Source organism: Emydura macquarii, unplaced genomic scaffold (genome assembly GCF_026122565.2).
Source record: "Emydura macquarii macquarii isolate MOO-44397 ecotype Brisbane River unplaced genomic scaffold, CSIRO-AGI_Emac_v2 contig_1483, whole genome shotgun sequence".
Classification (NCBI taxonomy): domain Eukaryota; kingdom Metazoa; phylum Chordata; order Testudines; family Chelidae; genus Emydura; species Emydura macquarii.
Genome location: NW_027131620.1, coordinates 296,804 through 324,305, shown reverse-complemented (window position 1 = coordinate 324,305; position 27,502 = coordinate 296,804). Strand labels below are relative to the sequence as shown.

The following is a 27,502-nucleotide window of genomic DNA, read 5'->3' as shown; positions in this document are numbered from 1 at the left end:
TGAGGAAAACACCAGCCAAACAGGGAACACGGGCAAGGCTGAGGTGCCATCCACACTGCAGAACCACTGAGTGCCAGCGCGAGCGCTGGAGGACAAGCACATGCCAGCCCTGGCTGCTGGCAGGGGCAACATGCAGTTAGCTACCACTGTTACTGTCTCTCTGGACTTTCACACCACATCCCTCACCAGTTTCAGAGCATCTCCATGGTACCAGGTCTAACAGCATCATTCATCAGCTCGCAGAGAGGGAAAGAGAAGATATAAATGGCATGAACTGCGTTGCCTCTGAAGTTACCAGACTGCAACAGCCACGGAGCTCTCCCGGGCACACAGGAACGACACTGTGGCGCCTACATGCCCACACCAGCTTATCCCACCAACCTTGTCCCGCCTCCCCACCCCATCACAGTCACACTCACTTTGGTCTCATCTCAATGCTTTGGGATGTGGCTGCGTGTGCCTGGGTGTGGTGCAGAACCCAGTGCAACATGGCCTGACTTTGACTGGGCATGAGTGTAACATCAATACTAACACAGGGAAGGCAAAGTGCATCCCCTGGGCACCCCATAACATACTTCCTATAACCCCCAATTCCCTCCCAGGCACCAGCTTGTCCCCCCGGTGCTACGCAGGACTGCTGGGACAAAGGAGCCAGACCTTAGCCCTTGGACTGTAGCAAAGTGGCTCTGAACCTGTAATGTTAGCCTTTGTCCTAAGAAAATCCCAGCCGCTCCCAGCACAGTCATGGGCAAATAGAGGCACATTACACGCTTCCATGCAAATCTTTTGTGCAAACCGGAATCAAGGTGTGTAAATACGGTGACAGCTGCACTGGGGTAACTCATTGGGAAGAGGAGTGGGGAGGGCAGGATTTGTACAGCAAGGCCTGAAGGGGCTGTTTGCTGAGCCAGCCCCAATCTGCAAGAATGATTAACTGGGAAACTGACACTATAGTCTTCAGGGAAGGAGACGTGTCTGGTAGGTTTGAGCTTCGGGAGAGTCTGAAACCCAGTGCAACTACCCCGCAAGGGACGACCTGGGGAATGCAGTGGTGCTACCCTGCAGGGGCGGGAGGGGAATGTCCTGCCATGGGGGAAATGCAAAGCCCCTGTGCCTGTCGCTGGGAACCCCTGGCTGGAGTGATGTGGCTGCCCCTTGCTGCACAGCTGCCGGCCCCCCCTTGGCACCCCGTGGGAAAGGAGGGCTCTCGATGGCCCCCAATGCACACCCATTAGGACCCTGCTCTCCCCAGGTGGGAGTCACAGGTCCAGCATGGTCTGCTGTGCATTCCCTGTGTTTCCACAGAGCCTATCCCCAGCTCCCTGGGCCGGGCTCACCCATCTTCCTAACTGGGGCAGGGGTATTTGGGACATGTCCCATCAGAGCCCAGGACCACCCCTGCACAATGCATACACCCCGAAAGGAGCAGCACTGTGTGTGTCATGGTGCTCCCCCTTCTCCATGTGCCCCCCAAGGCCATTTCCCCATCCCCTCACCCCCCCACCACGGCCCCCCATGGGAGGCCACCAGCTGGCCCCTCCCCCGAGTGCCCTCCCCAGGGCACTGCCAGTCAGCCCCTGCCCTCCTCATGTGCCCACCTAGCACTGTCCATTTAGGGGGCATTCGCTGCTCTGGGTCTTCTCTGGACCCACGGGCCCTACTGAGGCCCCATCAAACAATGACAATCCCTAGTACTGCCCCAGCCCCGAGGGGTTCCTAATCCACCTCAGCAACTGACCCACCCCAGCTAGGGGGTGCTCCATGCCTTCAGTGCAGCCCCTCCCCCAGCAGGTACCTTTCCTTGGGGCTATGCGTCATCCCTCCTGTGCGGTAGGGGCACCCGCTGGGCCTGGCCATGCTCCGTCCCTAGTTCTAGCCTCCGTCCCACCCAGCAACAGGCCTGGGCCCTGCGCAGACATACCAAGGTCACTTTACCTTCCCCACGTACAGCGGCTCCGTGCCCGTGTACTCCTCAACCACGAAGAACTGGTTCCACACCCAGCCGCGCTTCACACGCCCACCCGCCAGCAGCATGCTGTCCCCTGGCTGCTCCAGACCCGGCCCCCCAGGCTCCGTGTGCATGGCCAGGGCCCCCAAGGTCTCCAAGGCCGGCCCCCTGGCCTCCATGTGCATGGCCAAGGCCCTTGGCTGCCCTAGGACACAGAGAAGCAGAAGCATGGTCCACAAGAAGCCTGGCAGCGCCATTTTGCCCTGGGAGGCTGCATGGAGAGCAGCTTTCAGGCAGGACACAGACATCCTTCGGGGAGCGGGAAGGAGCCGGACACCACCACTGTGGGGCTCACCAGTCCAGGTGGGGCGGCTTCTCCATCCCCGCTGAGGCCCTGCTCCCGGCAATCAACTCTTCAGAGTGCCTGTGGGCTAGGAGTTACAGGTCTGCCCAGGCCCCAGGGCCATGCTGCCAACAGCAACCAGTGACAGACATCCTCAGCTCGTGGCATGGGGCTGAGCAAGGTGAGAACAGTCAAACTTTCTGCCTGGGCACCCTCCCAGACTCCATGCGGCCAGGGGGCTAGTGCTTTCCCAGCAGCACTCGCGTGCCCGATTCGCCGGCGACCCAGGGCTGCACTGCTCCGTGGCTGGGCTGGTGGCTGTACTTCACTGGGAGCCAGGGGCCAAAAGACCAGTTATTCTCCCCTCTGCTCTCCTCACATCCCACCCTGGGGGGCACTTCAGCAAGCTGGGAGGGGGGCTCTGCTGCCTGCGGTGTGACTCTCTTGGGTAGCAGAGCAGGCTGCACCTGTAGTTTGCAGGACGGTGGGGCAAGCGCCTTTGCGTTAAGTTTCATGAGGAGCTGCCTGAAAGGGCCCTGTGCTCTCAGGCCACAGATCCAGCAGTGGCAGCAGGGCAGCTCAGGATGAGGGTGTTTGTATTCTCCGTATCCGTGGCTGCTGCACTCCAGCTTCTAGAGGAGAGCTCTTCACCAAGCTGCTGCCAGTCACCTCCATCCTCCTCCAGGTCACTGGGCTGAGCGCGGGGCAGCTGACAGCATCTCTGGGAACCTGAAAGAGGCCGAGATGTTAGTGGCGACCCTTGGGCTGAGCGCTGCACTCCCCCTCCCTTCCTCTCCTGTGCTCGCTGCCTTGCTCTCTTTTCCTTCCCTGCCTTCTCTCCTTCTTCGAGGTGCTGCTGCCCCCTCCCCTGATGCCACGTGTGGGAGCCCAGCCCAGCATTGCAGGGACATTGTGAGGAGGAGGAGGAGGACGATAGCAGAGCTGTGGAGCTTTCGTCTCTATGGAAATTCCTGTATTTAGCAGGGATACGGAGACGAGCAACAGAGCCTCCCCCTCACACTGCTTCTGGGATCCCAGCGAGAACAAGCACTTCCACAATGGCAGCCACTTAACGAGCGTGATCAGCTGGCGCACAGGCTAGCCCTCCCAGCAGCGGCCCTGGGTTTGGGGCTGAGGGTCAGATTTTGCATGACATCCTGTGAGGTCAATGTGTGCAGCTCAGCACCCGAATGAGTGGATAGCACCAGGACTGGAGCGGCAGGGAGACTGGCTGCCCAATTCTGGGCTCAGCCCATCAGCCCATCCAGCCCCTCTCACCAGCCTCCCCTTTTGATCATCTCAGCCTGGGAAGGAGCTTCAAGCCCAGAATTCTGGTCTTTGGGAGCTATCGTGACCTTCACTGAGCTCAAAGTCAATGGCAGCTGAGGAGAGGAGTCTAGAGAATGCTTAATACCAAGCCACAGCTAGCTCTGGCCAGCTACCAGACACGGAGAGACAAGCCTCGAGGAGGAGACTTGTGAGCTGCCACCGGGATGGACACGTGCTCTGTGCAACAGGGACTGTTCCTGGAGGTCAGTGATAAGCCCCACTGACCCATGGGTGGATGGACAGGCACCTCTCTGGCCCCCTAGCAGCCTGAGCCATGCAGAAGCTTCCCGCAGTGGCCAGCCAGAGCCACACGCTGTTCCTGAAACATTCGGTTTAAATGGTTTTGCCAAGTTAATCTCCTATTATCTGTTACTAGAGACGACAGAGGGGCAGGGCAGGGGCACCCTGGACTGTGCCCCTTATGACTCAGACAAGGATCTCCCCAGAGTACAGAAGTCACAGAGCTGTCTGGAGAACAGCTCCTCAAAGCCCAACCACTGCCAGCTGCTACACAGCCAAGTTTGTTGGCAGCTGACAAGCAGTTTCATTAATGGCCCCTCGCACGCATCCGGCTCCCTGCCATCCCAGGACAGGTGCATGGGCCCAACTGGCTTGATGCACACAGCATCCCAGCTCCCTGCAGCATTGCTTTGGTATTCCTCTGACCCACGCACCACCAGAAACAGAGCACAGGACATTCACATGGCGGAGATGCTGGGTGTCACTCAGTTCATAACTATTACGCAGCACACAGGTGTGATGCACACACTGGCACACACACACACACCGTACAGCATGAACACACATGCCTGGTACACACATGAGCCCTGTGTAAGAGGCACAGGAGGCAGGGCCTTCTCACCACAAACACACTCACTACACTGGGGGCACGTGATGCTCTGAAGAGCACTGGGTTTCCGATGCATTTTGAGGAGTCAGGAGTTATGGGTCAGCCTCCCTAATGCGTCCTTCCCAAATCCACTGCCCAGAGATCCCACCACCTGAGCCCACTCCTCAGCAGACAGGATTGTAACAAGGCCTCTTGTCACTGAGACATGTCCCTTCTCACTACACATAATACCAGAAACTCTCTAGTGCCTGTACCCCCAGGGGTACGCGAGACACAGGCAGGGGGTACCAGGGAAAAATAGAGTGAAGAGGAGGCAGGCAGCAGCTGCCGACTTCTGGGGAAGCAAGGCAGCAGCAGCCTGCTTCCCACCCGCTCACAGCTCATAGGTGGGCAGCAGTCCCCAGCGGCAGCCTCCCACTTCCTGCCCAGTCACAGCTCCCAGCTGGGCGGCGGGTGGCAGCTGCTAGCTTCTGGGGGAGGTGGGCAGCAGACCCCCGCCTCTCGCCGGGTCCCAGCTCACAGGTGGGAGCCCGGTGGCAGCCTCCTGGGTCTCACGAGCTGGGCTCGCAGCTGGGTGGCAGCCACCCGCGCCCCGGCTCTGAGCCAAGGGACAGCCTCTAGCACCCCGGCTTGAAGATGGGCAGCAGCCGCCTGTCCACATCCCTGGGTCCCAGCCGGCGTGGAAGCCTCCTCTGTCCCAGCTTGGATTGGGTGTCACCCCCCCCCCCTCTGGCTCAAAGCCCAGTGCCCAGAAAACTTGTCAATGTCACTGCTCTAGCTCTCTCTCTCGCTCCTTCCTCCTCTCAAATCTATGGCAAAAAATTTGGCGCGGCGCTTTATATTCCCCAGCATTGGCATGCTGCTCAAAGCCCCCTAGCTTTGGCCAACATCACCTCTAGCCCAGGTACATATTTGAGTTGTGCACCCCGGAGTAAATGTGATAACCCTGCCCACACTAGATCAGACATCTGTCATAACACGGCCTGGTATACTCAGCCCTTCTTCCAACCTCTGGCTCACATTAGTCGGTAAGTATAAAATCCCATTGAGTGTTGGGTACTTATTAAAATGTTCAGAAGTTAGAGGCACTTGCTACTTAAAGGGCTGAGAAACACTGCTCTCGTGAATGCAAAGAATGATCACCCCATGCACCAGGCCTTACAGGACAGGGCTCATTCATTCCTCTCGTGTGTGCAGAGGGTCTTGGAATCACTCGTGCCAATTTGGCAGGTTGCCCTGTGATTGAACAATGTGAAAGAGATTTTAAAACAGGATTACTATTTCTGGGAGGCAGGAGGGAGGAGAGTGGAGAAATGCTGCCTGAGCACCTGAATTTTCTTTCCTGCCAACACATTCTTCCCTACAGAGATCCAGTGAAAGCTGGTTTTCTAGCCAGAGGTTGGACCAAGCTCCACCCTGGGGAAAGAAGTGCCCCCAGGCCAAGGGTGGGGCCACCCAGGTCCTTTCCATGGGAATCTCTGCTCTATTCTCTCCTCAGCCCAAAAGGAATCCAGGGTGTTTGAGCCTCCCTGAAAACTTCCAAACTCACCATGCTGAGGGAAGTTGATCCCCTGCACTGCCCAGACATCATGCCCATCCCACAGCTGCTATGGGTAGGCGTGAAATCAGCTGGTGGCTCTCAGGCCAGCTGCTAGCAAAAAAGCACTCACACCTTGCACCACAGAGCCTGTCCTATTGCTCAGCACTCAGCCCCGAGGGGAGCACCATCACACGAAGCTTGCTCTATTTACACTTGTGCTGAGCCTGCCTGAGGAGAAGCAAAGTGCATCCATCTCATGTGCTAAATTATTATTACACAACACTTCTTCGCTAGCAGCGAGACCCACAGCCATAACACAGATGGGCTGGACCCAGGAAATACAGCTGCTAAAGTTAGAACTTAACAAAGGGGCCATTCTCGTCCCATCTCCAGGCCTGTTGCAATACACACATGAGCTCAGAATTCTCCCACTTTACCCATCCCCGGAGCCCTGCCTGCTCAGCCATGCTCAGATTCACCAGAAGTCTCAACAGGGAATGACACTGTTGGTACCAGACACACACAGCCCCTGTGTGGGAAACACATCTCTCCCCAGTGCTGACTGGGGCCACAGAGTGAGGGAATCATAGAATCCTAGAAGATGAGCATTGGAAGGGACCCCAGGAGGCCATCTAGTCCAACCCTGCTCAAAGCAGGACCAACCCCAGCTAAATCATCCCAGCCAGGGCCTTGTCAAGCCGGGCTTTAAAAACCTCTAAGGATGGAGAGTCCCTAGGTAACCCATTCCAGTGCTTCACCACCCTCCTAGGGAAAAAGGTTTTCCTAATATCCAACCTAGACCTCCCCCACTGCAACTTGAGACCATTGCTCCTTATTCTGTCATCTACTACCATTGAGAACAGCCTAGCTCCATCCCCCCATGAACCCCCTTTCAGGTAGTTAAAGGCTGCTATTAAATCCCCCCTCACTTTTCTCTTCTGTAGACTGAACAAGCCCAGTTCCCTCAGCCTCCCCTTGTAAGTCATGAGCTCCAGCCCTCTAATCACTTTTGTTGCCCTCCGCTGGACTCTCTCCAATTTGTCCACATCCTTCCTGTAGTGGGGGGCCCAAAACTGGACACAATACTCCAAATGTGGCCTCACCAATGCCGAATAGAGGGGAACAATCACTATCCTCGATCTGCTGGCAATGCTCCCACTAATGCAGCCCAACATGCCGGTAGCCTTCTTGGCAACCAGGGAACACTGTAGTGGCGTACTGAGGGTCTCCGGCGCCCGGAAGCCAAGCCTACATTTGCAACCACCCAGGGCAGGAGGACTCCCGCAGGGCAGGAGGGGTCCCTGTGCCACACACATCCCCCCCCCCAGCTGCCCCAAGGAAGAGGGAGTCTGTACCTGCAGAGGGGAGTGTAAGGCTTGGGGGGCACAAATGCAGGCTTGGCTCCGCCACCCCCATCCCCGCATTTACTCATTGCGCAGCCCCGCAGCCTGGCGCTGGCTCGGACGGGGCAGCCAGACACCCCCAGCCTGTGGGTGGGGTGGCCCTTTATGACGTGCAGGGGGGAAGCGCTGAGAGGCACCCCTCAGAGCCTCCTGTGCCACCCGCCTCCCGTAAAGGGCTGGTCCAGCGCTTACCTGCCGCTCCAGTTCTGCAGTGGGGGGGAGGCGCTGAGAGGCGCCGCTCAGAGCCTCCTACGCCCACCGTCCTTGTCGTAAAGGGCTGGCCTGACGCCCCTCTGCAGGCCAACACCCGTGGGCCAAGCTCCCCAGCTCAGTATGCCACCGGCACACTGTTGGCTCATGTCCACTGTAACCCCCAGCTCCTTTTCTGCAGAACTGCTGCCTAGCCCGTCGGTCCCCAGTCTGTAGCTGGGCATGGGATTCTTCCGGCCTAAGTGCAGGACTCTGCACTTGTCCTTGTTGAACCTCATCAGATTTCTTTTGGTCCAATCCTCCAGTTTGCCTAGGTCACTCTGTCTCCTGTCCCTGCCCTGCAGAGCATTTAGCACTGGAACTGGAATAGCCAATGTCACCTGACAGGCACATTTGTATTCAAGAAACAGGGGCAGCAGGCTCAGAGTGGGGCAGAGCACCACAGAGAGGGAGAAAAGCCTCCCTAGGCGGTAAATGGGGAAAGGAGCAAACTGCCCACCCCTCCCGCACCTCACTGTTATTTTTAAACCAAATATCACCTACCTAGAGCAAAGTCCTGCATCCTCTACCCACCCCCACCCCCGTGCTTCCAGGCCATTCAGAAACGCTGAGACTTGGTGCCAGCATGCAGCCTAGGACATCCTGAGCCAGACACAGGGACAGTTTTCTCCTCTGTTGTGTTTATGTTTTACCATCAAAACCAAGGCAATGCAAAGAGCTCTGTTATGACAGCACTGTGGGTGAGAATCCCGTCCTCTTCACGTTTCCAGTCAAGGGGGCAGGGCCTGAGGGGGCCAGCGTCTGTCCCCTGGAGTCCCTGGAGCTCTTCTGATTTGCACCTACTGAGGATCTTGCTGTACCACTGCTAACCCCACACTCAGGATGGAGTCCTGAGTACACACCGACTGGGGTACACTGGTTGCTGTGGGGACCCTACCCTTGTGTCAGCCATCACAGTGCTTTCTACATCCAATCGCTTCTCATTTTACTACGGTCTTTCAAGTCATGTGATTTAGCGGGGGAGTGACTCACAAGGTCAAAGTTCAGCTGCATCCGGCCACCCTAGCCATGAGCTGTTCTACTGGAGATCGAGGGACAGGGGTTTACACATCCTCACCTGGCCAACTCGACACAGCTGGCAGCAAGATGCTAAAGCACAGGGCTTGACGCCTTCATTTGCCCAGCTCCTGGGGACCCTGCCAGTCCAACCCACTTGACCTTGTGACTCTCCCCCTCCCACAGAAATGCAGAGAGCTGGAGGGATGTTTGTAGGAGCGGCTCTGTGGGAGCTGGTGATAAATGTGGTCCTGCAGAGCGAAGCCAGGCCTGCTCAGACCTCACCCCAGAGTGCTCAGACTGCATTCCACTGCTCTCCCCATTACCCTCACACATTTGGATCTGCTATGCAGAGCTGCGCTGGGCAGTTCAAGGGGCCCCTATTTGCTTTTTAGTGTGTGTGTGTGGGGGGGAATATTCCTGTTAGGACCCCCAGTGAGCTAGCACCACCTCTGGTGCTACTCAAGGGCTGGGCTGGGATCAACGGTCTGTTATCTGCATGCCCACCCCCTCCTCTCCAGCTTGTCCTCTGCCCTGCAAGCCTCTCCAGCCTCCTCCAGGGGCCGCTGCTTTCTCTTCCTCTCCCCTTCCAGCAGCCAGCCAGCTGCATCTCAAGATGCTGTGCCAGGACATGAAGTCCTCTGCTGCGAGCAGGGCTCAGGGAGACCCAGCACATACGGGGCAGAGGCTGGCGACAGCATTTATTTCCCAGAGTTATTGATGACCTTTCATCGCTGACTTGGGCACCGCTTCTCTCTGCCACACATGAGCTATGGGGCCATAAATAACTGATGGGAGCTGCTGCTGCCAGACCCAGGCCATAGTGCAGTGTCCCGACAGCGGGCAGCGTTTGGGGGCTCACTGGCAGACGCACACTCTGGCTGGCACACCCTGTCTTCTGCCCCCCTCCCCCCCAGTTCAGAATCCCTGAGAAATGTCGCCTTTGCTGCTGTTCCTCAGCCCCAGCTTCCCAATTATCAGTGCGACTCGTACCCTTCCCCAGAGGGCTCGCTCTGCTTGTCGGTGTGTATTTGGCAGAGCTGTACTGTACATCATGTTGACAGTAGAAATTACATCCTGAGCTTATGTTTTACACTCTGCCCTGTCAGAATTCACTGCAGCCCAGTGATCAGGACAAATTGAATAGCATCCCGCCCGTGTCAATATTTATTTCATTTTACAAATGCAGCCGATGCAGGGGAAGCGAGGGGGGTGCAGACACCACACAAAGAAACAGCCTAACTGCAGATACATCATGCCGCCTGACAAAGCCCTACATAGCATGGGCATGCGCCCAGGTGCTTCAGGATGGAGGGTAGATATGACTGCAGTCCTCCAGAGACCTGCGCAGGGGCCCAGCCCCCCCCCACACACACTCCAAACTCTCCCGATACACACATACACTGGTACATGCACACATCTATATACACACAAATGTCCACATAGACACGCAACTCATTCAGACATTCCACACACACACACACACACACACACACACACACACACACACACACACACACACACACACACACACACACACACACACACACACACACACACACACACACAGAGCCTACATGCACAAACACAAATTTGCACCCCTGCAGGCATGCATGCACTGGGGGGAGTTCTGCAGCTGGGAGTCTCTTCTTCACAGAAACCATCCAACTTCCAGCTCTCAAAGCATCACCTTGGGCCCCACTATCTCCCTCTTCCCTGACAAGCAGGATACGAATGTGGCCTCTAAAACATCAGCCCTGCCCCTGGGGGCTGAAGGGCTTCTCCACACCTGGAAACATAGGAGCATAACTATACTTGTGTATTACACGGCCAGGGGGGGCTGCCCACTGGGATTGGACATATTTCTGAAGGTTTCATCACATGACATGGTCTTTAATTAAAGATTAACCGTTAACTCCTGAAGACTCAGGTCAGTCCTGGGGGGCTAGCAACCCTGCTGCGATAGCTGTCTCGGTACGTTTCGGGCCCCAAGCTCACGTGGGAGCTGGGGGCAGGGCATGCCCTCCACAGTCAGTGAACACCTTAAAACCTAGAAAACCTTAAAACAGCAGCCAGGCCCCGCCCATGCCTGCGAGAGCACATGCCTGTGACATGAGCCCCCATATCACAGAATCACAGAAGATTAGAGTTGGAAGGCACCTCAGGAGGTCATCTAGTCCAACCCCCTGCTCAAAGCAGGACTAACCTCAGCTGTATCATCCCAGCCAGGGCTTTGTCAAGCCTCAGCTTAGAAACCTCTAAGGATGGAGATTCCACCACCTCCCTCAGCTCGTCACAGCAGGGACAGCACACACGGCGAGGGCTGGCCTGCCCGTTTATCATAATTATCAAGACTGCACCTGGCATCCAAAACCTGTTGGGAGGAGACTGACAAGCTTTGCATTTGCAAGTCCTGGAGGACTGGACGCCCAGGATAGGAGCTGTCTCCCCCACCAAGTCCCTGAACCCCACACTCTGACTCAACAGGGCTCATCCAACACTGCACGTTGCTCCTTGGACCAACAGGAATCTGTGTGCGCACAAAATGGCCTCTCCAGTGCAGGCTGGATGAATTCAATAAAGCACCAGGATAGCAAGGTGAGAGCCCCTCAGACTCCTCAAGGTCCTGCTCACAGAGCGTCCCATCCCTGGGCCCTCGCTTCCATCAGCACCCCCGCTCATGCCCATGCAGTGAAACCACCCCTCTCTGGCAGCAATGAGTGGGTGAGTTCAGACCAACCGCACCACACAGCAGGATGTGTGCACAGTCCCATGTGCAGGGCGGGGGACAGCTCCATTCCAGACTCCTCCCTGCCCTGGTGGGGATGGGAGCAGCTGTAGACTTGGTCCCTGCAGGGAGATGGCCCAAAGTTAGCATGGGGGAAAACAGGAAAGACAGAGGCCTTCAGCGCGTCTCGCTAGCTCTGAGGTGGTGTGGCCAAGCCAGTAGTTAAGCAATTACTGCTGCCCAGAGAGAGGGGTCTGCTGAGAGCCAGCAGCCCTGAGGAAGGGCTGAGCTCCCTCACACATGATTCTGACAGCTGGAAATCAATTATGGGGACTCACTAGGGTGCCAACACATTACTCAGCCCAGCTAGTTCAGATCACTCTCCTCTCTACTGACACCATCTGGCAGGTCGGACACGCGGAAGAGGAGAGCTTGAACTGAAGACAGGGCTCAGGGGAACTGCACAGCAGTGTCTGGACTCCAGGGTCTGTCCTAGCCCTTGGCTATCAGGTGCTCTGCATCTCCATCCTGCAGGCCCCTGGTAGTCCCGGCAACTCCCTGCCAACCTCAGCACTGAGCGTGGAAGGCACACAGTAGGGGGAAGAGACGGAGGGAAGAGAAGACAGCAGCCTAGGGGCAGAATGAGCATCCGGAGTGGGGAGAGGGGTCTGGGACACAGAGCGGGTGAGAGATGAAGGCAGGGAATAGAAAACCCACCCAGCCAGATGCAGTGCCTCCCGTGGGTGACAGGCAATTAGTGCTGACTACATCATCCAGGGACAGGAGGAGGCAGGTGGAGCCCCCTGCAAATGTGTAAGGATGAATGGCAAAGGCAGAATGGGAGAAGCCCTGCTGTGGGCCCCGAGGGGAGGACATGGGTGGATAGGGCCATCCTGTTGGGGGCATAGGAGGCAGGCAGGAGAGGCCAGTCCCCCAAAGGGGTGATGCAGGTACCCTGCTGGGCTCCCCTGCCACTAGGCTTTGGGCCTGAACAGGAAACAGCCAGCAAGTGCTTAGCTCAGAGCCTCACCATTCTGACAGCCTCAGGGCAGGTCCATTGCCGGGTGACCAGCATGGCCTGGTGCCCCAGGCTGGGCTCCACTCCAGACCCCTCCCTCCCTAACTCAGAGAGGGAGATGGAGCTTCTTTCTTACTCAGGAGTGGGCTCCAGGGGACACCCCAGGCTGGGGAGTCAGGACCAGGGTGACGACAGGCAGAACGGTCCCACTGGCCTCAGCTTTGATGTGGATAATGGAGAGGGATAGAGCAGAAAATCCCCAAGGAGCAGGGGGATGTGGATTTAACTAGAGGGCACGGCTGAGCAGAGGACATGAGCCCACCCAAGACACCACCTCACCACATAAGGAGAGTCAAAGCAAAGGGACCCTGCAGCTCAGAGAAGTGTGGGCCGGGGCTGCCACACATCAGCTGTTTAAATGTTCCCAAATTCCCCACCATCACTCCAGCTCGGACAGTTCCCCATGGCCTACCGCCACCGGGCACCACTAAGCATTGTGGGTAATATGTGCGAGAGGCTCCAGGCTGGGCAAGCTGCTCCTGGCCCAGCCCTGGCTGGGTCCCAGGCCCCAGGAGAATGGTATTAAAGAGAGGCCGCCAGTGGGGCCTGCCCCTACAGAGACAATGAGCTCATCCCCCTGTGCTCTGTGGTTTCATTCTGTACTCCAGACAGCCAGCTGCTCCCACTGCTCAGCCCACAGTCTCGGAGTCTGGCTGCCTGCCTCAGGCAGGGGGATTTAGCACCAGGCTGTACTCTGTTTTAATGCCCCACATCTCCCATGGTTCTCAGGCAGGGGGCTCCCTCTGTGGCTTGATGCAGGGACAGCCGCTACCCATGTGTCCTAGTCTCAGCAGTCCCTATGAGCAGAGCAGCTGCCAGGATTGTACCCATCAAGGGCAGGGATTTAAAAACACTGGGTTGGTGCCAAAACGCTGCGATCACCCAAGGAAGAACTCTGCGGCTGTCTGCAGTGCCTGTGCTGGACATGCCCATGGGACTCATGGGAGCTGTCATCTGCTCCCCTCCAGGCAGCTAACGTTGAACACCACCAAATGCGGGAGACCAGGCCAGGCCTGTGGGGGGGACACTGGGCTTATTTGGGGAAGGGGTCATGATCCTGAAAGGAAGGCGTATCAGGATACAGGAAGAGTCCAGGGCCGTACTGCACCCTCCTCCCCCTGGAAACTGAGGTGAGACTATAGTAACAAAGGTCCCTCCTGTCCTGAACCTCCTGATAGTCCACACGGAGAGCGCTCTAGGCAGGGGCTGCCTCGCCCTCAGAGTCTGTGCAGAGCCCAGCTCAGCAGAGCCCTCATCCCTGACTTGGGTCTCTGGGCACTACCAACAAATCACCAGAATGGCCAGCCCTGCCCAGCACAGACTTGGGGCCTACCCCGCATGGCTGGCTGCATTGGTGCTGAAGCAATGGGAGAAACGCTGAAGAAGTGCTCCCAACAACAGAGGGAACACGGCTTCTCCTGAACTGTGTTCCTGACGAGTGCATTAGTGCAGGATCAGAGCTCTATATCCCACTTAATACCTCAGCAAGACCACCTGCCTAGCATCTCATCTCAGCGAGTCAGTGCAGCACCGAGAGCGTGGCCTCAGACAGATCTCACTGAGAGGGGCCAAAAAGCCTGTGATTATTCCACCAACAAATTCCTCTTTCACATTGTCAACAGTGCAGTAAATTACAGTGCCATGTAACTGTCTCCTCTTCTTAAACAAGATTCAATTCCATTTAACTCTCCCTTTCCAGGGGAACAGAGCAGACTAGCTAGAATTTGTTTCCCAGTATCTGTTGTGTACAGACAGTGTGTAACCCATGGCAAGGTTCTCAGGAAACTTTATTATGGTACATCACCTCCAAGCACCTCCATTGGCCGGGAAGCCAGAGTCTTAACTGCTCCAGAATTCAATTTATCTCCTGCCTATTGTGAGACAGGCAGGAGTGACTAACACTCTATTCCCCTCATGTGCTACTGCCTCAAACTCCAAGATTGGGCAGGGGAGGGAGGGAAAATTTGCTGAATGTAAGATACTATTAGCACCAGGCTAGGGCCACAGAGAGTGCAGGAAAATTGTATGCAAGCTTCCTACACACAGCTCTGACGCTGCACCTCAATGCTGACCTGCTGCACAACTGCTATGCCACTTCTGAGCAACAGCTACTGCTTGGGCAAAACTGAGGGGAGCTTCTGTGGTATGGAGAAACGTCCATTAGGGACTGGGATAAAGCATGCAACTTATTCCTACGTGTCCCTGGGGACTGCAGTCTGAAAGGGGAAAACCAGCAGCGAGCACATCGTCTAACCACACGATTTGGCCTCCAGAGGCCTGGGCTGCTGCTCCAGGATGCCTGGGGTGAACACCATTGTCATGAACACTCATTGCCTGCCCTTGGCAGACAGGCAGCAGCACAGCCTGAGGGAGCTGTTCACACAGGAAGAAGGGCGCTCCCAGCAGGCATTTTATTGAGGGCACTGAGGACACCAGGCCCAGTCAGCCCAGGTGTGAGCCAGGGCAGCTCCTCTGAAATCAATTGAGTTGCACCTTGTCATACCTGGGCTGAATTCAACCCAGAGACTCTAACGTTGCAGTTCCCATCCTACAGCAAATCACACAGAGATGTGCTATTTAGGGTTCAGCTCCAACTCCCAGACCACAGACCACTTCGGACAAAGCACTAGAAAGTATATGGCACTATATAGAGCAATTGTGGCCTAGCTGTCAGCTATGACAGCAGGCCTCCACCTACCCCCCCTGTCTCTCCCTGCTCTGCCAGGTGAGCCCTGGCCATCCAGGCTGGCGCTGCAGCCCAGGTAGGACCCTCTCTCCTGAGATGCATTCATTCAGCAGCCATCCTCTGATTCACAGCATCCTTTGTAGAATCTGAACATAGTGTAGCAATCAAGCAATAAGAAATGGCTGAAGATATTGATCTGGACAATAGATAGTGCAGCAGAGTACACGAATGCTAGAGATAAATGGCCAAGGGATGTGGAGCTGCATCCTTTTTTAAGGGCATATTTAATTGATTTTTTAATTTTACTTACCCAATGAAAGTTCTTCTGTATCCACACAGGTAACTGCCACATGCATCTTCCAGCCCCCACCTGTGATAATGTTAACATATCACAGCAAAGCACCTGGTCCCGAGAGGCATCAGACTCCACTGGCTTCCAACAAGAGGAGCACCTCTGAGGATCAGACTGAGACAGTTCAAGGCAGAGAGGTAGGAGGAGCCTTGCGGTCTAGCAAGTGCCCAGCCCTGATCCATAACACATGACAAAGGAAGAGAGTGATTAAAAAAACATGAAGTTCCCTTGTTAATCGCCCCCAGCTCATAGGGACGGAAAGCCCATTATACTTATTAAAAGTTTAATCTTTCTCGTCCTTGAGGTAAATTTCTGAGTTTCCTCTTTCTGGTTTCTTGGAATTACTCTCCCAGCAGGAGACTTCCACCTCTGCCTATCTTTTTAGCTGGACTGGAAAGCAGGGTTCAGGTAAAGCCGCTTTTCCAAAAGAACCTTCCAACGACTCATGTTCAGGCCAGCGTGACTAGGAATCTATTTGCTTCATTTCAAGTTGCCTTAATTTGAAGTTTTAATTATTGTCGCCTTTGATGTTTTCTGGAGAAATTCCAACAAAAAGGGCACAGCGATTGCCGAGATGGGAGCTCTTCAAGCTCTTTCAGCAATTCTCCTTCAGTGCCACCTGCTGCTTTCCAGCCACACTGGGAGGAAATGTTATTTGTTAAAACCCGCACACAAGCACTGTTTAGGAAAAATACTTTCAAAGTTTAGAAGATTTTCTTCTCCAAATCTTCTCTGGTCCAAGTTTCAAAGAAATTTTAATTGCAAAGAAAATCTGAAAGTCTCCCTTAGGGGAGAGGGTTTTACAGCCAGAACGGTCTCGCTCTGCAGTAATTCTTTTCCAAATATGGAATTTTCATGCTTTGTCTACGTGGATACAGTGCCTTAATTGGCCTTTAAAAATGTAAACTCTGTTGGGGGGTGAAAGAATGTGACTTCCTAAGGATCTGGATATTTACATGGTACCACCTGACCCAGAACTTACGTTACAGCTAGGAAAGCCCCATCCGTCTGGGTAAGCATGTCCTCCATTCCCCGGGCTTTGTGCAGCCTACTTTTATATGTCTTCAGTGCTGGGGTCGCAGCCCTGCCCTTGGACAACTTTGCCACCATCCGAGAGGTCAAACAGCCAGCACAGCTGTTCTGCAATCAACCTCCATTCTCCCTCTCTGTCGCATCATGTTCAAGCCTTTGAGCCCCAGAGATGGCTCCACTTCCTCTTGCTGCTCACACGGTACAGGACAGATTTAGCTCTGTTCATCTCCTCATGCCATCCCCTCCTGTTCCTTAATGAACTTCCTTAATGTTCCTTCTCAGAACTCTCTTTGTCCAGATAGTAATGAGTACGATGTCCCAACATGGTCCCATGGGAGCAGTACAGAGGGACTATTGTTCCTTTTTTCCAGTGGTGCCTATGTCCCTCAAACACCCACGTCCATGGTCTGAGGCTGTGTCTGTGCTGAGCAACTCGCTCCAGCTCCAGTTCATCTCCACCAGTGCAAGCTCTACAGAAAAGCTGCTGGCAGGCACTTGAGTTTCCACCGCTGTCTCATCTAATCCAGCACAGAGCAAAATAGACAACATGGAACCTAAAACACCTGCAGCACCAGTACCTTCTCTGCACTAGAGCTCACACCATCAGAGCCAGATTGTGCTGGTGCAATGCTTCAAAGTATGGACAAGGCCGACGTACAAAGAACCCAATTCACAACCCAGCTGATGCTCCAGTGGGTCTCTAGTGAAGTGAGCTCAGGTCCTGGCATCCAGCACTCACTGGCTGCAACATCGACAGCATTGCTTTGTAAAGACCTGAGGAATCAGCAGGCAGGACTGGCTGGACAGGGTCCCAAGCAGAGGCAGGAAGGGCCCTGAGTCCTAGTGATGATCTGGAGAGTAACAGATCAGTCATTCTTACACCAGACCTGCCAAATTGGTTGGAACAATAATAAAAAACAGAAGAAAACACCAGAAAGATTGTGATCTGATAGGTCTAGTAGCACAAATTGCTCAGGAACAACGTATCTCACGAATCTGCTGGAATTCTTTGAACATGTCCATGAAGTAGTGGATAAAGGAGAACCAGGTGACAATTTATTTAGACTTTCCAAAGAACTTTGACAAGGTACCACACAAGAAGGTATTGAAGAAACTAAGTTGTCATGGGTGAGAGGCAAAGTATTGTCATAGACCAAAATCTGTCTAGGAAGCAGAAAGCAGGACAAAATGGTAACTTTTCACCATGTCAGACAGTTAAAGCAGGACTGCAAAGTTCTGTGCTGGGACCTGTGTTGTTTAATATATTTATTAGAGATCTGGAAAGAAGGTGAGCAGAGAAGGACCAACCCCTGCAAATGACACAAAGTTATGTAGTCGGGACTAGAGAGGGCTGTGAGGCATTTCAAAGAGACCAAACATAGCCAAGGGAATGGACAACACGGTGGCAAATGGAATTCCATGTCAAAAAATGCAAAGTAATGCACATTGGAGAGGAAAATTTGAACTCCTTTTCCACATCCCAGGGATCTAGATTAACTATAACTGCTAGGGAAGGGAACTGGGTGTCACTGCAGACAGTGCAATGGAGACCTCTGCTCAGTGCACAGCTGCAGACAAAAGAGCTGAGATGTTCAGGTGTAAAAGGAACAGGGTGGAGGATAACACCTGTATGGAACCTGTAGGTAGCATTGGGCCCTCTGCCACATACAGAGTGGTGCAAAGCTCGGGGGGAAGAGGAGGGGTGTCAGAGAAGGGTGACAAAAACAATCAAGGCTGGAAAATATCTGTTATGGGGAAAGCTGGCAGAGATTGGAATTGTTCCCTTTGAGGTGGGACAGATGAGAGGGGGCAGGATACCAGTCTATACAATCCTGGATGGGGCAGAGCAGTGAGAAGGGACACATCTGGTCTCCCGGCCCTCAGCACAGGAACTAGGGAACAGCCAATGAAACTGACAGGTGGGAAATTCAAAATTAATAAAGAAAATATTTTTTCACACATAGCGTAATTGGCCCAGGGAACTCTCTACCACAGGATGTTGCTGAGGCCAAGAATTTAGCTAGATTCAAAAAGGGATTGGATGTTAAATGGATAACAATATCCAGAGTTAGCATCATTACAACAACAAAAGTCTGGCAAAGATATTAAACCTCATGCTTCATGGCTTACACCAATCAAACTATGAGAGATCCGGAGGAGAGCCAGCCTGGAGGCAGATTACTCCTCAGCTGCTCCAGCAGGTTCTTATGCCTTCCTCTACAGCACCTGATGCTGCCATTCTCAGAAGCAGGGGACCTGGGGTCTGAGGCACTCTTCTCAATGCCTAGCTATGTTGTGGGGGGAGAGAGATGACCTTGCTGCCCTGATTCAGGCTGAAGAGTTTCAGGTGTTTACCTACATCAAAGGGCAGCTCACAGCAACAGTCAAAGGATATGGTGCAGGGCTTCCTATTCCTCCCTCTGTCCATCCTACTGCTGCAGCTCCTGTGCAAACGCTACAGGCATCAAAGAGTACTTGCAAACTCAGAGTTCTGATTTAAAAGGTGAAACATGGCCAACAGACACTCCTGTTCCGACCCCTCTGGGGAATCAAAGGCAGCCCAGCAGCTAACGAGCAAGAGACACCGTGAGCAGAGTGCTTCCACCACTGCCTGGGCAGGGTCCTCACTCCCATCAGATTCTCTCTGCTCAGGGTTCCTGGGCTTTAAAGAGTTCTCTGTTAAGGATGAAGATGGCTTCAGGCTCCCAAGAGGCAGCCAATGAGATCCCAGTGAGTGATCAGTGCAACTTCTCTGTGATGTGCTCCCCAGTGCTGGAAGTCAATGGAGCTCTTCCAGGCTGTCCCTCTCCCAGCCAGTCGCACACAGAATGTACAAGCAGGACGAGCTGCTGGGCTCGCTACAGAAGGGACAGGCGCCCCGCAGCCCTATCCTCCCCCCCCCCCCCCGACACTGCTGTCAGGACTGGACAATGGCAAGTGAAAGTTTGAGGAAGGCAGAAGAGCACAAGGGCCATTTGTCTGGAAAGGGCATCAGGGGAGAAGGGCACTGCTTTCTCAGGGCTTCCTGGGAGCGCCCCTGCTACAGTCCTAGGCCTGCAGGGAGGACATGGGGCAGAAGGCACCGGCATGCTGGGACAGGGCTGAGTATCCATGTATGGCTGCTCATTCCTCAATGCCTCGCGCTCCCTGCCCCGAGGCATGGGGCTGGCTTTCACAAAAATTGTGGCACAATCTGGCCTCTCTGGAGCAGCTAACCTTCTAGCCATCACCATCACTGACTGCGTGTTCAGCGCACCACTCTCCCATTCAGCATTGCTGGGCCACCACGATTCCTCCCTTCGGCAACTCAGCCACCCCCAGGTGAGCTTCACTCCCAGCCCCAATGCAAAAGTGATCAGCAATACACAGCTGAGACATGGAGCCCCAGGCCTGGACTCTGGCATTGGGGGCAGTGGAGCTGACACTGTTCTTGGCTGTCCACAGACACAGGCGGACACCACTGCATCAGTGTTGCTGGACTGTGGCTGGGCTGTTACCCGGCTCTCACCCAAGCCTCGGCTGCTGAACAGTGCCCTAGCCGAGCCCCGTGGGGCAGCCTCCTCCCTGTTATTGCCAGTTCCATGCACAGTGCTCTTGGGTGACTCAGCCCCGGCTTGGCAAAGTGACAGCAGTGGTGTCGGAGCCACTCCTGCCTCCATGCTACAGAGTTCCTCCAACAACTATCCTCCAGGCTGGAGAGATGGGACCCTCAGAGCCTGGAGACGGGTGGGGGCAGACATTGCTGGAGGCACTGGGACAGACACAGACTGCTGGAGGAGCACAGAGAGAAGGAGATCCCGAGACTCAGCAGCTGAAGCTTTCAGCCCCTCCCTCAAAGCCAACCAGTTCCATCAGCCCAAGGCCTGCAGAGTTCAGGATCACGAGCTGCACGCCTCACAGCCCCTCTGCCTGCCCCTCACTAAAGGAGTGGCCAGGGAACCCCACAACTGGGAAAGGAAGGGGAATAGAGCCTGCACCCAGGCTGTGCCAGGCATACTCTGCCAGTGGGCTGGGCCAGCCCTACCTCCTGCTACCCACAATCCTTTGTTCTCTGGGGACACTTTCCTCCTCAACCTTTCTCCCCTCCATAGAAGGCCACTTCCCAGCTGGTCAGGGTGAAGAGCAGAAATACGTCAACGGAAAGAAAACACACAAGCTCTAGGATGGCTGGAATCAGGGCAAGCAGAATGAAGGCCAACGGCCAGGATAAATAAATATCCGCACAGGAGTTAAAGGACAAATTAAAAGAAAACCACGAAATGGAATTCTTACCCCTTGACAAATGCAGAGGGAATTGGGTTCTTTTAATCAAATGTTTGGCAGACGTATGAATTATTTATAATTCAATATTGTGTGGTTAAATGGAAAATTGAAGATGTTCACAGCTTTCTTGTCTGCAGCTCCCTCACCTCCCAGGAAAATTCCCCCAAATTCCTATAGAGAATAACAAGTGGGTATTACAAAGCTGACTGGGTTCAAAGCAAGTTCCCACAATCTACTGCTCAGGTCTCAAGGTCAGACTCACTCAATCCTCGGCTTTAAATAAATATTACGGCGGGCACACAACGCTCCTGCCGGCTCTTCTTCCATGCACATTTCAATGTTCTCAGAAATGTTGTTCCTGGAAATCTCTCTCAATCCCTATGACAAGAGATAGGTGACCTCTCTTTCTACTGCGAACAGCACCAGAGTGCCCTCCGCAGTAATGCACAGTCATGGGGAGTGAAGGAGATTCAGAATGTGCATAGGGTTACCCATGTTAAAGCAAAATGCAGACCATGGAAAATGCATTCAAAATACAGCGGCTAAGGAGAGTCAGGAGACAAGGTGCAGAGGCTGGAACCGAGGCTGCAAGTGGCAGGGCAAAGCAATGCCACAGACTCAGCATGGCCCCAGGGCCCAGCCCCACGGCATTCGGATTCACACTTGCAGCTTTGAGGACACACCTTTTCAGTTTAACACAATATACAAGTCCAACGAGGTTGCTCTCTGTGGTCCTGAGCCAGGAGAAGGCACTAATTTTCTGTTACTGATGTCCTGTGACTGAAAGGGAAAGAAAAAGGAGACGAGCCAGGCAGAGGCAAGTGACTTCCCCAACGCAGCTGAATTACCAATCTGCAACAACAAACAGCCATCCGAACAGTGGAAGAATGGAGGTAATTAGTCCCTTTAATGCCGATTTCAGCCTAATCTTTCACACTTAAGAAAACTGTTCCAATGATTTTCTTATTTTCAGGGGAACTCATTAAATAAGAATTAGAAACGAGATCGGATAATAGATAAGAAAATTAGTTCTGCAATTACATCCTGCCAAAACACCCCTTCCCTGGACTTATCAAATCCCTCGCCACAACCCGCATACCACTCCTGAGCCTATGGAACATCAGCACCGGAGCTGGTCGCCCTCAGGATATCTCAGGGCTCAGCCATTGCTGTCAAGCCAAACCATCAGGTGTGACTCGCACCATCCTGCCTAAGGGAGCCAGACCTTCCTCAGTTCCTGAACGGAGAGCTTGTTCCTTCACTACTGCCGGTGGCTCTGTGAACAACAGCCTCAGGGAGGGAACCCTGTGGAGTACAGACTACGTGAAGCTGGATGCATTTTGCTGAACTTTGCAACAGTTTCACACCCAGAACTGGAATGAAATGTGTATTCTCAGAGATGCTGCAACTAACACGATGTTCCCTAATCAGCAGAAACTTGGAAAGACAAGACTCCCGACAGGATAGCAGCTCCAGCCACGCTTTGCTCCCACTCATGGAAGAACTGCTCTCCTTGCAATGACTAACATTCTTGAGGACATTAAGCAACAGGGAGGCTGCTCCCTGCTTTGTCTGGGCTGCTCAACCTGGGCTGACCCAGCAGGTCACAAACTCCACCAGTCCCCTCCTTGGCTCCACAGTGCAGAAGCTGTCAGCAGAGTTTGGCCAATATTGCACATGGTTTTCATAAACAGCATGTGAGTTTTACCCCAGTCAGCAAAGGGCTGCTGGCAACATGGGCAGGCGACTTCCAGCCTTCCGCTTATTAAAGGAGAGCCAAGAGTTCAGCTCAGCAAGTCAGGAAAGAGACCAGATACCATGTGACCTGTAGGTCCAAACACAAGAGCCTGCTTACCAACTCTGGAACTCCTGTGCTGCTCACAAACGAGCTACAGACCAAAACATTAGTCAGCCAATACTGACCTAAAAGAGTGCAACCTGTTTGCAGGCAAGCTGCAGGCAGATCCACAGCCCTGGAATCCATTAGGCCTTTAATTCTTAATATTATTTATCAGGGATCACTTGCCTCGTTCTACTAATTACCGTTATTACTAGGTGAGGGGGACACCCACAGGATGCTGGGCATTGTACAGAGACAGCCCCTGCCTTGAGGAGCTCACACCTGAATCAGACACACGGGCGGCCCCTTTCCAGACACCACCTTCTTTCTCAATAACCGGCTGTCGTGCCACAGGCGTCTCACTTCAGTGCAGTAAATGGAGCGGGAGCAATGATTGCTGGGGACTGGCCAGCACCTTTCACACCACTGCACATCTACTTAAACAGCCGGAGCTTAGAATCTGCAGCCAAACAGGAATCTTCCCCACAGGGGCCTCCCCAGAAGAGTGGAGAAAACATAATGCCATCATTCCTCTCCGTTCCATACCCCGTCTGCCCTGCCACTGGGGAGGGAGAAGCTCTACTGGATTTTCCAAACTCTGTGAGCCTAATAAAGACTTTGGCCCACGCCCAGCCCCAATGGCCCAGTGTTCACTGCTGGGCTAAGTGTCCTCTCCATCTCCGCAGAGCAGGGCGTTCCCTCTCCTCCACTCTGTCAGGGTTGAGCTCCATTAGTGAAGAGAGAACTAGGATGGAGAGTGAATTCTTCTCTCAGCCAGAACTGAGGCACCCGCCTACTCATCCATCTATCCATCCAGGCAGCTCCTGACCCTCACCAACCGCAGCACCCGAGAGCCTCCCCCACTCTCGGCTGACACAGCATAGACCAAAATCCCGTCTCTTTCCTGGGGTGGGGGGGTCTAGCCCAATCCATTGGCGGGGAAGACCCAGAACGGTGAGCACAGTGCACTAATCAGGCAAAGGCAGATCTGCATGAAGCTACAGGGATTTCCCCCTCCCAGGCAGGGGCTGGCCCCTCATGCAGCCGAGGGTGGCAGGGACACACAAGAGCCCTCTGCATGTCAATGTAACAGCTACACATGCTCAAACCTGCACACCAGAGACATCTCATGCTAGTGTGAACAGGGAAGCTTTTAGTGCCCAAGCTGGAAGAATCAAATTTTTACATGGACAATAAATTCAAGGGCTTGAAAGAAATGGAAGAAAGGAAGTAAAAGCCCTAATAAATGCTGGAGAAGCAGGGTGCTCATGTCAGCTCCCGGATAATCTAGGCAATAGTTTATTTTTCTCTCCAGTATCATTTTCCCAGCTTGATCTCTACTGTCGCAGTACGATGGTTTCACCCCATTAGCCTTGCTTAAAAAAGTGATCCCAGGACTGAGAGTGTTATTCTCCACATAAATCAGGAGGCTTTGAATAGCGAGCACCTTTAAATAAACAGCTGATGGAAGTGAAGTTCCGGGATCATTATTAATAGCTTTTCATTTCTGTGTCCGCTGTGCTGTGACATTCTTTCCCAGCAGAAAGCCTCCGCTTCCAACCCCCAGTACATCTGATCCCACGAGTCCTCCAGTCAGAATGAATGACTGTACCTTTGTGTTAATTGCATAGCCCGTTCCACAAACTGAATACTAATATTAACCAGCAAGAGGAAAAGAGTTCGCAGAGCAAGAGCCAGGGGACAGTCTGAAGTGAGGCGTACCGTTTCCATTCTTGCCCTCTCCTGCACCTGCCATGGAGTGTGCCGCACAAAGGGATGCAGCATTTATCCATCTGTCTCCTTCTAATGAAGGGGAGAGTCCAACTGTCCCAGAATATGCAGTGCACCAGTAGACATCGCCACCTCCACACACTCAGCCTGGGGTGCCCTCCCGCGCAGCTCTGTCAGTGCAGCCTGCCCCAGGAAGAGCACTCCTTGCAGGGGCCAGGGAGACACTCTCTCCAGTATGCTCAGTGTGGGAGGAGGGGGAGAGGCCCTCCCATGTGGCTCTTTCCTCCATCTCACCTGCCCCTGCCCAGAAGTTTAATGTAAGGGAAACTGAGGTTCTCTTTAGTTCACACCCACCCTGGCTGTGTCTGCTCCAGAACAGCCCTATGGTGTTTGTCTGGCACTATTCAATCACTTTACCTGAGCGGATCCAATTTGTTTTAACCAGAGAGCCTCAGCCAGGGAAGCAAACGATCCCCCCCATTCCTCTGTGGTAATTAGCAGGCTCCCAGCAGCCACAGGCAGGTGCGCTGTAACCCAAAGTAGTTGAGAGCTATTCCGAACCACTATCAAAGGGGATTGCAGGGCGGTCATGACAAGCACCACAGGAAAGAGGCCAAGAGCTGCCCTTCTACTCCTTCCAAGATGGTCAAGGCCTCCAGGAGGCTGGGCACAGGCAGGGTCTATGCAAGATACCTGCCATCAGAAGAGATCCCAGTCAGTTGGGCTGGAGCCACAGGGAGGGGGCACTGAAATGGAGAAGCTTCGCTGTCAGCTTCAAACAGGCATGACCCTCTGCAGACAGGACTGCCATGACCCGCATGTCCTCCTCCTCCCCATCTCATCTCAGATTCAGAGACCTGAAATGCGGAGAGGTGCCATGCTGGCAGAAGAAAAACCGGTTACTACTTTCTGTAACGATTGTTCTTTGAGATGCATTGCTCATGTCCATTCCAAGCAGTTGTGTGTGCATGCCGTGTGCACAGTTCACCAGAAAGTTTTCCCTCACTAGTATCCATAGGATCGGCTCTAGTGCCCCTGGAGTCACGCCTCCATGGCACTGAATATAAGGCCCTGCCCACCCTCCACCTCGTCAGTTCCTTCTTGCTGGTTGACTCCGACAGAGAGGCAGGTGGGCGGGTGGGTCTTGGAATGGCCATGAGCAACACCTCTCAAAGAACAGAAGGGCAGTAACCAGTTTTTTCTTCTTTGAGTGCTTGCTCATGTTGATTCCAAGCAGGTGACTCCCCAGCCAGAATGATGGAGGTGGGGTCGGAGCTCAGAACTATGGACTGCAGCACTGCCCTGCCGAATGCAGCATCATCCCTAGTGTGTTGGGTAATAGCACAGTGAGCGATGAAGGTGTGGATAGTGGACCATGTTGCCGCTCTACAGATGTCCTGAACAGGTAGCTGGGCCAGAAAAGCTGCCGAGGAGGCTTGTGCTCTGGTGGAATGGGCTGTCAATCTCAGGGCAGGTACTTTCACCAAGACATAGCAGGCCCTCATGCACGAGGTGATCCACGAAGAAATTCTTTGGGAAGAAACAGGAAGCCCCTTCATCCTTTCCGCCACTGCCACAAAGAGCTGTGTAGTCTTTCTGAACAGTTTGGTTCTTTCAATGTAAAAGGCCAAGGTGCACCTAACATCAAGCAAATGCACTTAACTGTTAACATGCAGTTTCAGGTAAAAGACCGGGAGGAAGATATCCTGGTTTGCATGGAACTGGGAAACCACCTTTGGTAGAAATGCTGAGTGGGGACGAAGTTGGACTTTGTTTTTAAAGAAAATCGTATATGGCGGTTCTGACATAAGTGTCTTGATCTCAGAAACTCTTCCAGCCAACGTTATGGCCACCAGAAAAGGCCACTTTTCAAGATAAATATAGAAGTGAGCACATTGCTAGGGGCTCAAATCGTGGACCTGTCAGCCACGAGAGAACAAGGTTCACATCCTGTTGAGGAATCGGTTGCCAAGTGGGGGAATACAGTCTGTTTAAGCCCTTCAGAAAATGCCCCACTAGAGGGTTAGCGAATACCAAACGTCCAGCCTCTCTGGGGTGGAAAGCTGAAATTGCCACCAGATGGACCTTGATCAATGACTCCAGAAGGCTTGTTGCTTTAAATGCAACAAGTAGTCAAGAATTGAGGGGACTGACGCCGACTTAGGTCGAATATCCCTTCGTGTGGCCCAAATTGAAAACCTCTTCCACTTAGCGAGGTAAGTGACCCTTCTGGAAGGTTTCCTGCTGTCAAGGAGTACCTCTTTGACTGGCTCTGAGCATGTCAGCTCCAGGGGGTTCAGCCATGAAGCTTACATGCCATGAAGTGAAGTGACTCCAGGTTGGGATGACAAAAAGTTCTGTGCTCCTGAGTGATCAGGTCTGGGAGCAGCAGGAGAGTGATCGAGGAATCCACCAAGAAATTGAACAGTGTGGTATAGCAGTGCCGCTGAGGCCAGATTGGAGCTATTAGAATCACCATCGACTTGTCTTCTTTGATCTTCAGTAAGACCCTGGGAATGAGTGGGGTAGGTGGAAAGGCATAGAACAGCTGCCCCATCATGGGATGAGGAAGGAGTCCATAATGGACCTGGGCCTGTGATTCTGTAAAGAGCAGAATGGAAGGCATTTTCTCTTGATTTTCGTGGCAAATAAATCTATTTATGGATCACCCCACCACCGGAAGACACTGCTCAACATGTCCGGGCAAATGGACCACTCGTAACTGAGAAAAGATCTGCTGAGGTTGTCAGCCAAGGTGTTCTGAGCTCAAGGGAGGTAGGATGCTTCTAGGTGTATTGAATGAGCAATGCAGAAGCCCCATAGCCTGAGAGCTTCCTGGCACAGGGGAGTGGAGCGAGCTCCACTCTATCTGGTTATATAAAACACTGCTGGCGTATTGTCTGTTAAGACCGATGCTATCTTGCCTTCCAGGTGACCTTAGAAGACCTGACAGACCAGACATACTGCTCTCAGTTCTCTTACATTGATGTGAAGTAAAAGTTCCACCTGGGACCAAAGACCTTGTGTCCTTAGGTTCCCCAAGAGGGCTTCCCAACCCATTGTTGAAGCATCCGTCACCAGACATAATGATGGTTGGGTGGCTGAAAAGGGAA

The 27,502-nt window shown here is 53.6% G+C and overlaps 1 protein-coding gene across 1 annotated transcript in view; it reads right to left on the bottom strand.

The window, feature by feature from the left end:
• CDH22 (cadherin 22) overlaps window positions 1-27,502 on the bottom strand; it is a 138,785-nt gene that overhangs the window by 93,576 nt on the left and 17,707 nt on the right. Inside the window, exon 2 of the mRNA XM_067553910.1 lies at window positions 1,936-3,020. Coding sequence (XP_067410011.1) covers window positions 1,936-2,256 — 321 coding nt within the window. The 5' untranslated portion in view covers window positions 2,257-3,020. The remainder of the gene's footprint in view (window positions 1-1,935; window positions 3,021-27,502) is intronic.